This window comes from Cyprinus carpio, unplaced genomic scaffold, assembly GCF_018340385.1.
Source record: "Cyprinus carpio isolate SPL01 unplaced genomic scaffold, ASM1834038v1 S000006628, whole genome shotgun sequence".
NCBI classification, from domain to species: Eukaryota; Metazoa; Chordata; class Actinopteri; order Cypriniformes; family Cyprinidae; genus Cyprinus; species Cyprinus carpio.
In genome coordinates, this window is record NW_024879260.1 from 372560 (window position 1) to 385366 (window position 12807).

General features: G+C 37.3%; 1 protein-coding gene across 1 annotated transcript; it reads right to left on the reverse strand.

Annotated features, from left to right (window-relative positions):
* Window positions 1–1021: 1021 nt before the first annotated feature.
* On the reverse strand, window positions 1022–5360 carry LOC109091225 (kynurenine--oxoglutarate transaminase 3-like). The gene is given in 13 exon segments (XM_042755041.1): window positions 1022–1283; window positions 1443–1529; window positions 1650–1723; window positions 1841–2027; window positions 2112–2201; window positions 3663–3739; window positions 3839–3959; window positions 4030–4155; window positions 4252–4338; window positions 4434–4583; window positions 4661–4805; window positions 4882–4946; window positions 5018–5360. Coding segments are annotated over 13 exon segments (1353 nt in total). The 5' UTR covers window positions 5105–5360; the 3' UTR covers window positions 1022–1226.
* Window positions 5361–12807: the final 7447 nt, after the last annotated feature.

The window sequence follows — 12807 nt, forward strand, 5'->3', positions numbered from 1 at the left end:
CAGCACGATCTGAGAACGTCCCAAAGAACATCTTATACTTCGGTGGAAGCTAGAACGTCTGACCATTTGCACAAAACAGCTCACATGGTAAATGTCAAAATGTACTTAGATTAGTGACACGGAAAATTCTTAAATATTAATTTATGTCATGAGAAATGTTTTACAATAATAAAAAGGTATGCCATGACCCCTTGAAACTTTTTTTCCCTGTTTTTATATTAGATTAAACCATATTTTCAATCTGGACTCTTTTGAACTACAGTGATTCTGTCTGATTTTGCTGTCGGATAGTCAGTGACCAGACGTTATCTTGGAAAACTGTCATAGAAATAGTAGGGTACATGCTCTCCAGGGGATAGTCAGGACATGGGACAGATTTACAGACAGGAAGAGGAAAGGGAAGCTGGGAAATAGGTTGGAGAAGAGAGGCTCCGCTCATCACTTTGCTGGTGCTTCAGAGAATCTTTTATTTGCCTTTTTTTTTTTTTTTTTTCGTATTTGCACCTTTTTGTAATAAATGTATTCACCTTAATTATTAGTGAGTACACATACTGCTCTAAAAAGTGATAAATTTTGTAAAGGATCAGCTAAGTGTGTGGTTTGTGAATGTTAGCAAATAATCTTAATGTTGGTCTACTTAACTCTTTACACTTAACTAAATAGGCATTTGTTGTTAACAGAAAAAGTACAAGAAATTAAATGACATTTCACTGGCCAATAATATATAATTTAATTTAAGGTACCACACTGATACTGAACATTTTCAGGTTGAATGATGCCATCTTGAGGTTGACAAATGATATTGTCTTGTGAAAAAAACCTATTGGTTTTCTATTTTAATATATATATATATATATATATATATATATATATATTTGAAGGTGTAATTTAGTCATGTGATTAATTTTCAAGAACCATATTACTCCAGTCTTAAGTATCCTTCAGAAATTATTTTGATAGAGTACACAAGAGTACACAAGGTACCTTTAAAAAGCCAGACAAAAATGATGACTTCCCCACATTTGATTAAATTTTTTATTTATTCAAGCATTAAATTTAGTAAATTTGAAACAACTAGTAGCCTTTGACAAAGAATTAATTTAAAAATGAACATGTAAGTCATAATCCCAACAGGCTTAAAACAATGACTGAGCTCAAAAAACACTTCAGCTGTAGTTTAGGTCATTGTAAGAGGATGTATTATTGCATTACCAGGCTTTCAAAAATCAGTCTTTGTTCCAGCTCTTCAGAATGGCCTCTGCTGCATCCAAGGTGCTTTCTTGCTGTAGTAAAACCATTAAACACCATCAACACTAGTCAGTTTTTTTTTTTTTTTTTAATTTTCACTGCAACATTCAGACAGTTTCAGAAAGGAAAATAGCAAACTATTTAGATGATCTTTTGCATTTCCTGTAAAAACCTAAAATTAACCCACTCCTTACCTTGATAAAGCACAAACGAATGTATTTCTCAAACTGCTTTACTGAATCTTCCCCCACAAATGCTGTTACAGGAATCGAAGCCAGTTTCTAAAAAAAAAAAACATTATATATATATATATATATATATAGGCTATATCCCTCCTATATTTATATATATATAATTTTGAAGACAATTCTGTGCATTTTACTCTGCACAAAACAGAATACCTTCTCTTTTATCATCCATTTTACAAACTTGTAGTCATATGGTTCATCATCTCCCATATGTGACAAGTCCTGATCTATATTCAACAGACAAAACAGAACAACACTAATCAGATTTAACTTCCCACAAACAATGTCACCGTTGCCTTTGTAAATATTTTTTTCTTTAACAAACGTCACTTCAAGCTACTTACTGAGTGCTGTGACATCCGCTATCATGAAGTATCCTCCCTCCGGGACAACTGGAGTCATGCCAGTCTGTCTCAACATGGCTGCCATGCGGTCTCTTTTCCCTTCCAGCTCTAGTGCTAGAGAGGTAAAGTAGCAGTCGGGTTTACCCATCAGCTCAAAGTCCCGAAGAAGACCCTGGCCAACAGCCTCCTACCGAGCAGTACAACCATGTCACAAACACATAATCTAGAACAGTGTATTGTGTACAACTATATAATAACAGACAAAACTTGCCTGTAATGGGGTCGGACATGTATAGAGACTGTTCTGCATAACAGTCTGGAGGTGTTTGATCAAGTGTTCAGGCCCGATTGACCAGCCCAGCTGCAAAAAATAAACAAAGAAAGAAATGAAAGAAATAACATTTGATCATTTTTATTTTATTTTGAAAATGTTGGAATTATTTGTTTATCACTATTTTATTCCAAGCCTGTTTGCTACTTTTTTTTTCATGAAATACAAAAGGAGGATGTTTTAAAGGGATACTCCACCCCAAAATGAAAATTTTGTCATTAATCACTTACCCCCATGTCGTTCCAAACTCGTAAAAACTTTGTTCATCTTCGGAACACAATTTAAGATATTTTGGATAAAAACCGGGAGGCCTTGGGACTGTCGCATAGACTGCCATGTAAAGCCACAAGGACGCACTGTTTCTACATGTATTTAGAGTTGATTTGAATGAAAACAGTGCATCCTTGTGGCGTGGATGATACACAAGAGCATACGCAGCATACAGTGATATGGAGAGACAAAGAGGAGACTGTTGACAAAGGAATTGTTGAACAAAGTCGTTATTACAAAAAGTGTTCCCGTCGCTTCATATAACCCAGATTGCACATCTGATGGCAGATGGAGTATTCTGATGACGACTTTCATACCTTTTCTGGACCTTGACACTGTTATTTATTTGGCAGTCTATGGGACAGTCCCAAGGCCTCCCGGTTTTCATCCAAAATATCTTAAATTGTGTTCCGAAGACGAACAAAGCTTTTACGGGTTTGGAACGACATGGGGGTAAGTGATTAATGACAAAATTTTCATTTTGGGGTGGAGTATCCCTTTTAAGAATCCTAAAGCATCTCTCTACCATACAATGATATGTCAAGAACTCAAGATCAACCTAAAAAATGCAATGATTTACAATGTCAAGCTTCAAAAGAACCAAAAAAAAAAATCATAAAAGTGGTTCATATTTTATATATATATATATATATATATATTTAAATTAAATTAATTTAAAAAATTAAATTAAATTTATGCATTTAGCAGACGCTTTTATCCAAAGCGACTTACAGTGCATTCAGGCTATCAATTTTTACCTATCATGTGTTCCCGGGGAATCGAACGCAAGTTTTCGAAATCGTTTCAAAAGCAACCTCTGTATTTAACCAACAAAATGAAATGAAATGATGCTTAAAAAAACAGTAGGTCTGTTTTAAAGGTTTATGAGTTATCCTTAAAAATCAGTTCAATGGAATTGAAAATCAATGGAATTTTTCTCCTTCTGGAATTTGATTTGCACTCTATGGTAATCTGGCACCAAACTTGTCATGATGCATAATTTCTTAATCTGAAGTTTGAATAAGATTATATAGTTTGTATCGACATTATGCTGCTTTTATGGATTTTTGTTCCTTGTTGGAGACGGGAGTCTTTAAAATCACTATTTGGCAGAGAAAAGGTTTCAGCAGGAGGGTTTAAATTGACATAATAACATAACTTTCATTTTTGGGTGAATTACTATTATAAATATGAACAATGAAGACAATAACAGTCAAATACCTTCCATCCAGTGACACTAAATGTTTTCCCTGCACTGCCGATAGTGATGGTTCTGTCCCACATTCCAGGGAGGGTTGCTGTTAAGAGAGAATACAGCAGAATCAGCACATCTTTATACAACTTGTAATCCACTGACATGAAAAGATAAGATGCAGCACTGGAGAATTATCTCATACCTATCTTTACATGCTCGTGGCCTTTATATACGAGCCATTCATATACCTCATCACTGATGCACAGGGTGTCATGTTTGATGCAGAGATCTGCAATAGCTTGCAACTCACTCCTACTGAATATCTGGAAGTGGAAGAGAGCTTTAGGATATTAAAATGCATGTTGGATCTAAATACAATATATGTGACCTTACTTTTCCAATAGGATTATTAGGAGTGTTGATTATGATAGCCTTGGTCTTGGAGTTGAATTTACTAGCAAGTTCTTCCTGGTCCAGAACCCACAAAACAATGATAACACATTAAGCCACTAAATATCACTTATACAGAACAGGTCAAACAAGTGTTATGTTTCATGAAAAAAAAAAAAAATACAGCAAGCACTTCAGCAAAGAATATTCATCCTGCTAACCTACCAATCGCAAAGGTATTAAAACAGGCTTCCCCCCTGCCATTTTCACCATAGGAACATAGCAGTCAAAAAAAGGTTCTATAATAATAACCTGAATTGAAAAAGGGAGAAAAAAAAAAGAGTAGAGAGAATGCATAAGTCATAATCTAGTGCAATTATATATTGAAAGTGCTAAATATACTTTACCTCATCTCCCTCCTCAACCAGAGCCTGCATAGTGCTGAACAAAGACCCATATCCACCTACTGTAACCAGGATCTCTTTAAACGGGTCAAGCTGATGGTCATAGACCTTTCCGTATACTTTTGACAGGGCTTTAACCAGTGTTGGGTGGCCCTGAAAACAGAAATGTAGCTATTTGAGTGGTTTTTCAACATAATACAGGATAATCATAAAGTGTGGACAAAACATACAAAGCCACGTGTGTACTGGTTCAGCCGGTCAACCATCGCAGCCTGAGCGAGACCCTCTTTCACATAGGAAGGAGGAGGAATGTCTGGGTAACCCTGTCCAAGATTGACAATGGAAGGGTCTGCTGCCACTGATGTGAAGGCCACCCTAAAACACAACAGACACTGTTAGGAATATTTAACACGTCTGTGAGAAAGTCTTAGCAAATACTCTCTATTCTTACCATACATTCTTGTCCAGACCTTCGATCCTTTTCGTGTTCTTATGTTTTATGGATGCCATCTTGTACTAAAAAAGTGAAAGGACAAAATAAAGGAATGTCAAAGAGAAATGGATAACTCGGTAAAACTTGCACTCACTTGGCAGGATGTGAAATTATTAAATCTGGTGGTTTGTAATATGCGTGGAGCACAACTGAAAACACGACGTAGATTAATAGGATTCATATCTGGCAAACAAAATAAGTCAAGATCGTATCAAATATTAATTGCTCACTTCAAAACATTGCGGTCACATATAAGACTCCTTTCAGTTCATTGGTAGCAGTACAGTAAAAGTATTTTGTGTTTGAAAGAAGCAGATTCGGCCTGACGCAAACGTCATACGCCTCTGAAACGGACCAATCAGTTGGCTCTTTTCAAAGAGTCGATATAAGACTCTGTTGAACGATTCTGTGTTCTGGAAGAGACTGGTCCTACTATGGTGAGGTTCGTCGATATTAATTAAGTTGCGTGATGACCTTGCTCTTCCGGAACTTTGGAAGATAACTTACCGAAGTGCGCATAAGCTATTTAAATATTTATAAGCTATCTATCTTCTTAGCAGTGATGAGAATTACGACTCATTCCCACGAATCAGTTCTTCTTCATTTAAAATAACTTCAAAAACGATATTCAGTGACTCTTTTATACGATTTTCTGACCTAACGTTACTTGAAAGATAACTCAAAAATGATTAATTCGTGAATTTGACATTGGTATCAGGCTCGTGGCGGTCGAATTTTTAATTTCTGGCCTTCGCGACAAGGTCTGGGGGGAAAAATGTAAACATTTAATTGAAGCTCTAAGCATAAAGAAAGAAAGAAACGTTTACCTTTCATCATCGAAACAATGAACCATATTGAACGACACAACAAAGGGTTCAAGGCGTAAAACAGACGGCTTTATTTACATTTCTTAAACATATGAACTAAAAATAGGCTACCCTTTCAGTTTTCTGACAGTAGCAAGTTTACTCACGTTTGTAATGGTCTCGCTTAATTTGATTGCACCTCTTTTGAAAGAAAAAGATCCTGCAGGAAAAAATGTGCCTCGGGGCAGAAGTTTTATGTTTGTAGTCTGTTAAATTAATCATTCATGGAGGCCTCCAACCCGATCCAAGTCTATTTTAGACAATATATTACTCTTGCATGTGTCACCAATTTTCTAATGTCAACATAAAGTACATACCAATGGGCAAAATGTTTGGTGACACATACAAGAAGTAATATATTGTCTAAAATAGACTTGGATCGGGTTGGAGGCCTCCATGAATGATTAATTTAAATCAGACTACAAACATAAAACTGCCCCCAGGCACATTTTTTCCTGCAGGATCTTTTTCTTTATATATATATATATATAATTTATTAAGTATTTTTCAAAATATTTTTTTTATATGCAAAAAGGGATGATATGCTTCAATGGCTTTTTCCCCACCCATTTGTGATGTTGCGAGCCAAATCAAAGGTCCTGGTGGGTCCTGGTTTGAGCGGTTCTGTAAATGTAAAATTTTTACATTTGTTGATGTGGATTTTAACACAGCGAATGGCGCTGTAATCACAGATACGTGATGAATATTAGCTTAACTTTTTTTAATATAATTCAGTAAATAGATGATTAACATCTCAAGATTTAAGATCCCTTGATTCTTGGAATCATGAATATTTTGCTTCTTAGACCCGGAATATGGTTTAATATCATATAGGCCTAACTATTATTAACAAGTTCACTGAACTAGAGGCTAATCCTGCTAACCAAGTAAAAGAGAATTGAAAAGTGTAGCCTATCTCTTCACAGAGTTTATATAATATCCTTTCAAATTCTTGAAATTTCTAATTTTAAAATAAACTTCCCAGCAGCTGCTAGGGATAGCATGTGCTGGAGATTCTATTCATCAACTGTCTATGAATGGAATCTCAAAAGCTTGCTATTTTAGCAGTCTAACTCATCCAAAGTCTGGATTTCTAATTTGTCTGCTTATCTTTCAACCATCATTTTAAACAAATTTGTTCTTATTTGAATCTATGCATTTATATTTGATTAAAATTATTTTCCAGTTAAATCACCAAATCTGGCTTAGATAATTGTTCATATTCTTGGCTTCACATCACTATACAATGAAGTCTATACAAAATCAGGGTTTTTCAGATTTCATAGACTCAGTGATCCCCACTTAGAAAAAACTAAAAAAAAACTTCTTATCAATCCATTAGTCATTCAAATAGAGAAAAATAACATAGACATTTAAAAATACAATTATATACATATTGCATAGCTTCTCCCTTTGCAATACCTTCACAGTCCCCCAGGGGTCCATAAAACTCTGACATTAAATAATAGATGATCCCTGTATGTGTGCCTTTTGGGGCAAATTATTCTAAATGAAAGGGAATTCATATTGCCTGTATTTCAGTTTTCTCTTAGGCATTTAATATTTAATTGGCTTCCAGTCAGCACTGAATAGTTTCAGTGAAAAACTGAATCAAGATCACTTACAGCACACACTAGAGAGCCTTGAGATTTTTTTTTCCTGTGGTATTGTTCTTTTAAATAAACCCATGATAAATAAAATAATAGAATAAATAACACAAGTGATGCTGTTACACATAGTCATGTAATAATTGCCCGTTGTAAACACAGTTGTAAAAAGATCACCATAAACCAGTATTATTTCAAAAAGGAACTTTGATTGCTCTCTCTCTCTCTCTCTCTCTCTCTCTCTCTCTCTCTTCAATATGTGCAATAATAGTGGGGTAAAGTATAAAAAATATATAAATTTATTTAAAGTGTAAATTTAAAATATGCCTTATCTGTTTAACACATTTAAACATTTTGACCTTTGGGGTAAATGGGTAAACCCTATCTACCTATTAGCACAATTTTTTTTAAATGCTTTGTATTATAAAATCTGAAATCTTTACAAAACACTTAAACTTTTTGCAATTTGTTGATTGAAATGAAAACTGATAAATACTGTAAATAGTGCAACACAATGCTGTTTATTTGAAATGCTTAGCATGCTGCTAGAACAGGGGAGCTGAAGACCTTTGTCAGTCTGTTTAGCATGTTCTTTAACAACAGTGTTAAAGCATGTGTGACAAATGACAAACCCTGGTTCACAGCCAGACTCAGACAGCTAAAGCTAGAGAAGGAGCCTGCATTTAAAAGTGGGGATAAAAAAAGTACAAGATTAGCAAAGCGGTGAAAGATGCTAAACAACTGTACTCTGAGAAACTACAACAGCAATTCTCAGCTAATGACTCCACTTCTGTCTGGAAAGGACTCAGACAGATCACAAACTGTAAACCTAAAGCCCCCCACTCAGCTAACGACCAACAACTGGCCAACAACCTGAATGAGTTTTACTGTCGCTTTGAAAGACAATGGGACAGTCCTGATACCATCCCCCATGACACCAGTCTTCAGCTTGAGCTTGAACATCAGCTCATCAGCTTCACAACAGCAGGAGCTGAGGCCTCTTCACAGCTCCACACCCAAACGGCTCCCTCCCCCTCCAGCCCCATCACAGGAACGTCTCTCTCCATCCAGGAGAGCGATGTTAACAGAAACCCCTTTCACATTGAGATTCTGGATAATGACCGGTAATGTGTCCCAGCAATTGTTCCCAGATCGTTACATTTTGGTTCATTCACACTACCAGTGATTTCCTGGAATCTGTGCGTGCGTTCACACGCAACCCGTAAAGGTCCCGTAATGACAAGTGATATCAGGATGTGAAGTGTAATGCACAAGTCGAAAATGCTAGGCACATTAACTTTCACTTAAACTGGCGAACGATCTCAGCTTCAGCACGGATAGTGAGGAACTACCTGATCTCTGCTTCATTACAGTTAGCACATATTTTTTCGTTGCAAACGTTGATCTGCCTTTAAAACTCCCGGTAAAAGAGTCGCACGATAACATGCGTCATCACTCTCGACACACCCTTTATTGCATTGGTTCTGGCATTCTGGGACTGAACCCGGCAATGTTAGGTCCCCAACCCGGGATCGATCCCGGAATCAATCCCAGGACATGTTTGCATTCACACAGAAGGCAATACTGCATTCTTCACAAAATCTACCTTTTCCATCTTTCAGTGTGAAAGGGGCTAGAGTCTTCAAGAGACAGAACCCCTGGAAAGCAGCTGGACCAGACTCTGCTTCTCCATCCACCCTAAAGTACTCTGCTGACAATCTGTCTCCAGTGTTTACAGATATCTTTAAGACCTCTTTGGAGCTATGTGCCAGCCTAAAGCTAGACCTAAACTTAATCCATCACAGACCCCTCTCCCTACAGTTTGCCTACAGAGCCAACAGTTAAAATGGCCCTCCACTGTATCCTTCAGCACCTGGACTCCTCAGGAACCAATGCCAGGATCCTGTCTGTGGACTTCAGCTCTGCGTTCAATACAATCATACCGGCTCTGCTACAGGACAAGCTCTGCCAGCTAAATGTGCCTGATTCCACCTGTAGGTGGATCATAGACTTCCTGTCTGACAGGAAGCAGCATGTGAGAATGGGAAAACATGTTTCTGACCCCCAAACCATCAGTACTGGCTCCCCTCAAGGCTGTGTTCTTCCTTCTCTTCTACCTGTACACCAACAGCTGCACCTCCAGTCACGAGTCTGTCAAACTACTGAAGTTTGCAGATGACACCACCCTCACTGGGCTCATCTCTAATGGATATGAGTCTGCCTATAGGTGGGAGATTGACCATCTGGTGACCTGGTGCAATCAGCACAACCTGGAGCTCAATGCTGTAAAAACAGTTGAGATGGTGATTTACTTCAGGAAGAAACCAGCCCCACCTGCCCCCATTATCCTGTTTAACTCCATAGTAGAAACTGTGGATTCTATCCGCTTCCTGGGCACCATCATCACCCAGGACTTCAAGTTGGAGTTCAACATCAGCACAGCAGAGGATGTACGTCCTGAGGCAGCTGAAGAAAGTTTAACCTGTCAAAGACAATGATGGTTCACTTCTAAACTTCCATCATTGAATCCATTCTCACCACCTTCATCACCATCTGGTATGCTGCTGCCACTGCCAAGGAAAAAGGCAGAATGCAACGTGTCATCTGCTCTGCTGAGAAAGTAATTGGATGCAACTTTCCATCTCTTCAAGACCTGTACACTTCCAGGACCCTGAAGCAGGCGGTTAAGATTGTGGCTGACACTTCTCACACTGGACACAAACTTTTTGAAGCACTCCCATCTGGCAGAAGACTGCGGTCCATCAGTACCAGGACCTCACGCCACCAAAACAGTTTCTTTCCATCCGCAACTGTCCTCATCAACAATATCCATAACCCATCAGGGCTTCTTACACCCATGGACATTACACTTGACCCTAAAAAAAAAGTAAATAAAAAAGAAACACCATACACACACGTGTGTAGTTTCACACGTATTACATTAACACACACAACTCCGACTGCTATATTCTCATATTCTCACATCCCAGACGGTAAGGTTTGCACTGGCTCCTCGCTGCACATTTTGCACAATGTTCAGGAATGTATTTAAGTTTCAACTGTGAACATTAGCATTCCCCCACTTTACATATTCCGCACAAATGTAGAGTTAATGTTCATGTTTAATGCCCCCCGGCTCTTATTGTATAGCTTTTACTTGTCTTATTTTAAATTTGCTTATCTCATTGTTCTATTTTTTTTATTCTTGTTTTTTTTCTTTTGTCTTTGTCAAGCACCAATTTACTAAGACAAATTCCTCATACAGTACTTGGAAATAAATGTGATTGTGATTCTTTAGCCCTGGTGAGATGTCTTCTTTTCATTACTTCTAAGTTCATACGTTTGTAGTATGTCTGAGGAACACTTTATATAACAAACTGTAAAATGCCTGTCCTTAAACAACAAGCATTGACTGACCATCTACCTATGAATACATCTTCCTTATGCTGCCATAAGCATTGTTAAAGGTGCTGTATTGACAGAGTTGTTGAACTAGGTATTGCAGCCCAAATTCAAAATATTGTAGGGGCTTTTTTTAACCCCGCCCCTCCTCCTCAGATTTGGCGCAGGTTACCAGATTGAAGACACCAACAAGAACAAGCGCACTTGACGATGAATGAAATTAAATACGCTGTGTTTTCCGCCAACTGGCAACCCAGGGTGCCGAAATACAATTGGGTAAACTGGCAGTGGACGGGTTTCACAAACCAAAACAGAGACTGACTTTCTGGCCCAGAATGCACATTTTCAAAGGAGAATAACTGACTGTAGCATTGTTTTTCAAATAAATATGTTAACTTAGCTTGTTTCTTAAATATCTGCAAACATATTATGGTATTTTCATGCTTTAATAGAGTCAAAAACTTACATACAGCACCTTTAAGGTGAATAGGCAATTTTTGGCTTAGTTACCCAAGCTCTAATACACTTCTGGACAAATTATTTACATTTTACACAAGTGCTTTGGCTCACCATGGACTACAAGAGCATTGTCTGGGCTAAACCCAGTTGTTCAAAGTGAGGACACAAAAGAAATTCAGTCGAGCTGCAGGGTGTTCTGGAAAGGAGATAGGATGTACAGTATTTATTGTGGATGATTAGAAATTCATAGGCAGGATCCTTTGACCTAATGTGGGATGGGAGTAGCTAGAGTGTTACTGCTGATGTCAAGAATGACTTTGCTTTCATATTTCATCCACTGGACAAGTACAATCTATTGTTCCTGAAGAGGCAAAGAGACATTCAATGTTTCTGTTAGGGATCAATGAAAAAAAAGCCACTGAGCTTAAGCCTCTGGAGAAGTTAATTCAAAAGGTATGAAATTCTAACGATCAAGTAGACATCTACCTTATGTGCAAACATAAGTTTTTTTTTTTTTTTTTTTTGAAGGGAACTAGGAGACTTTTATAGATTCCAGATCCCAGCCTACCACAGAAACTTACATAACAAGGTAAAATCAAAGACTACATGCACCTGCAGACCAAATGGCCTTGGTCAAGTTTTTTTTTTACAGAATTGGACAAGATCCTAAAATGAATCCTTAGTCTACAGAACCTTTGAGACTTCTAAGTTTATGGAAACATTTTATCAGTGGCAACTACACCAAATACATCCCTGTTCACACAATTTTTGAATAGAAAACATAAAAAGAACATTTGCAAACCTTTTCATTAGGCTTTGATGTCTGAGCTACAGTAGTAAACATTATAAGGCACTCTCAAATTTTCAGCGTTTTTTATTAATCAATAAGGCCACTCTTAGGAGTCATTAAACAGTGACATGATAGCGGGACTTAGAAATGACAGAAAGGGCCAGCCTGGTATGTAATAATACCATAATCATAATTAACAAGGAAAAACACATGCACTAATGAAATGTGTACATTGAATGCATGCACTGAAAGTTTTAGTGTAGGGATCGTTCACTCAATTCTTTCACCATTTTCTCACCCTCATTTTGTTCCAAACCTGTATGACTTTATTGTCTTTTTGGAAAGATATTTTGAAGAATATTGATAACAGTTTCGGAACCATTGACTTCCATTGTATGTATAAATAAATAGACTGAGACATTTCTCAAAATATCTAGAACTCAAAACTGAAAACTCTGGTCCCCATCACCCCATGAAAATAAAACAGATATATAATTAATGTATTTTTTTCTCTATATACTTGACAATGTGTGTTGCAAAACTTTACTTAAAGAAAACCCATCACTGCAATGTCCTGGAGTTTTTAAGAGTAGAACAACACTACAATTCTTGGCTATATTTGGACATCCCCACCTGCAAGAAGTAAATCACTTTGAAACAACTATTTAGTGGGTCATGAATTCTGTCCTTGTCATGACACTCTTCTGTGAAATGTTGTCTGGTCTGTGCATTTACAAGAGTGATTAGCTATGCAGCTAAT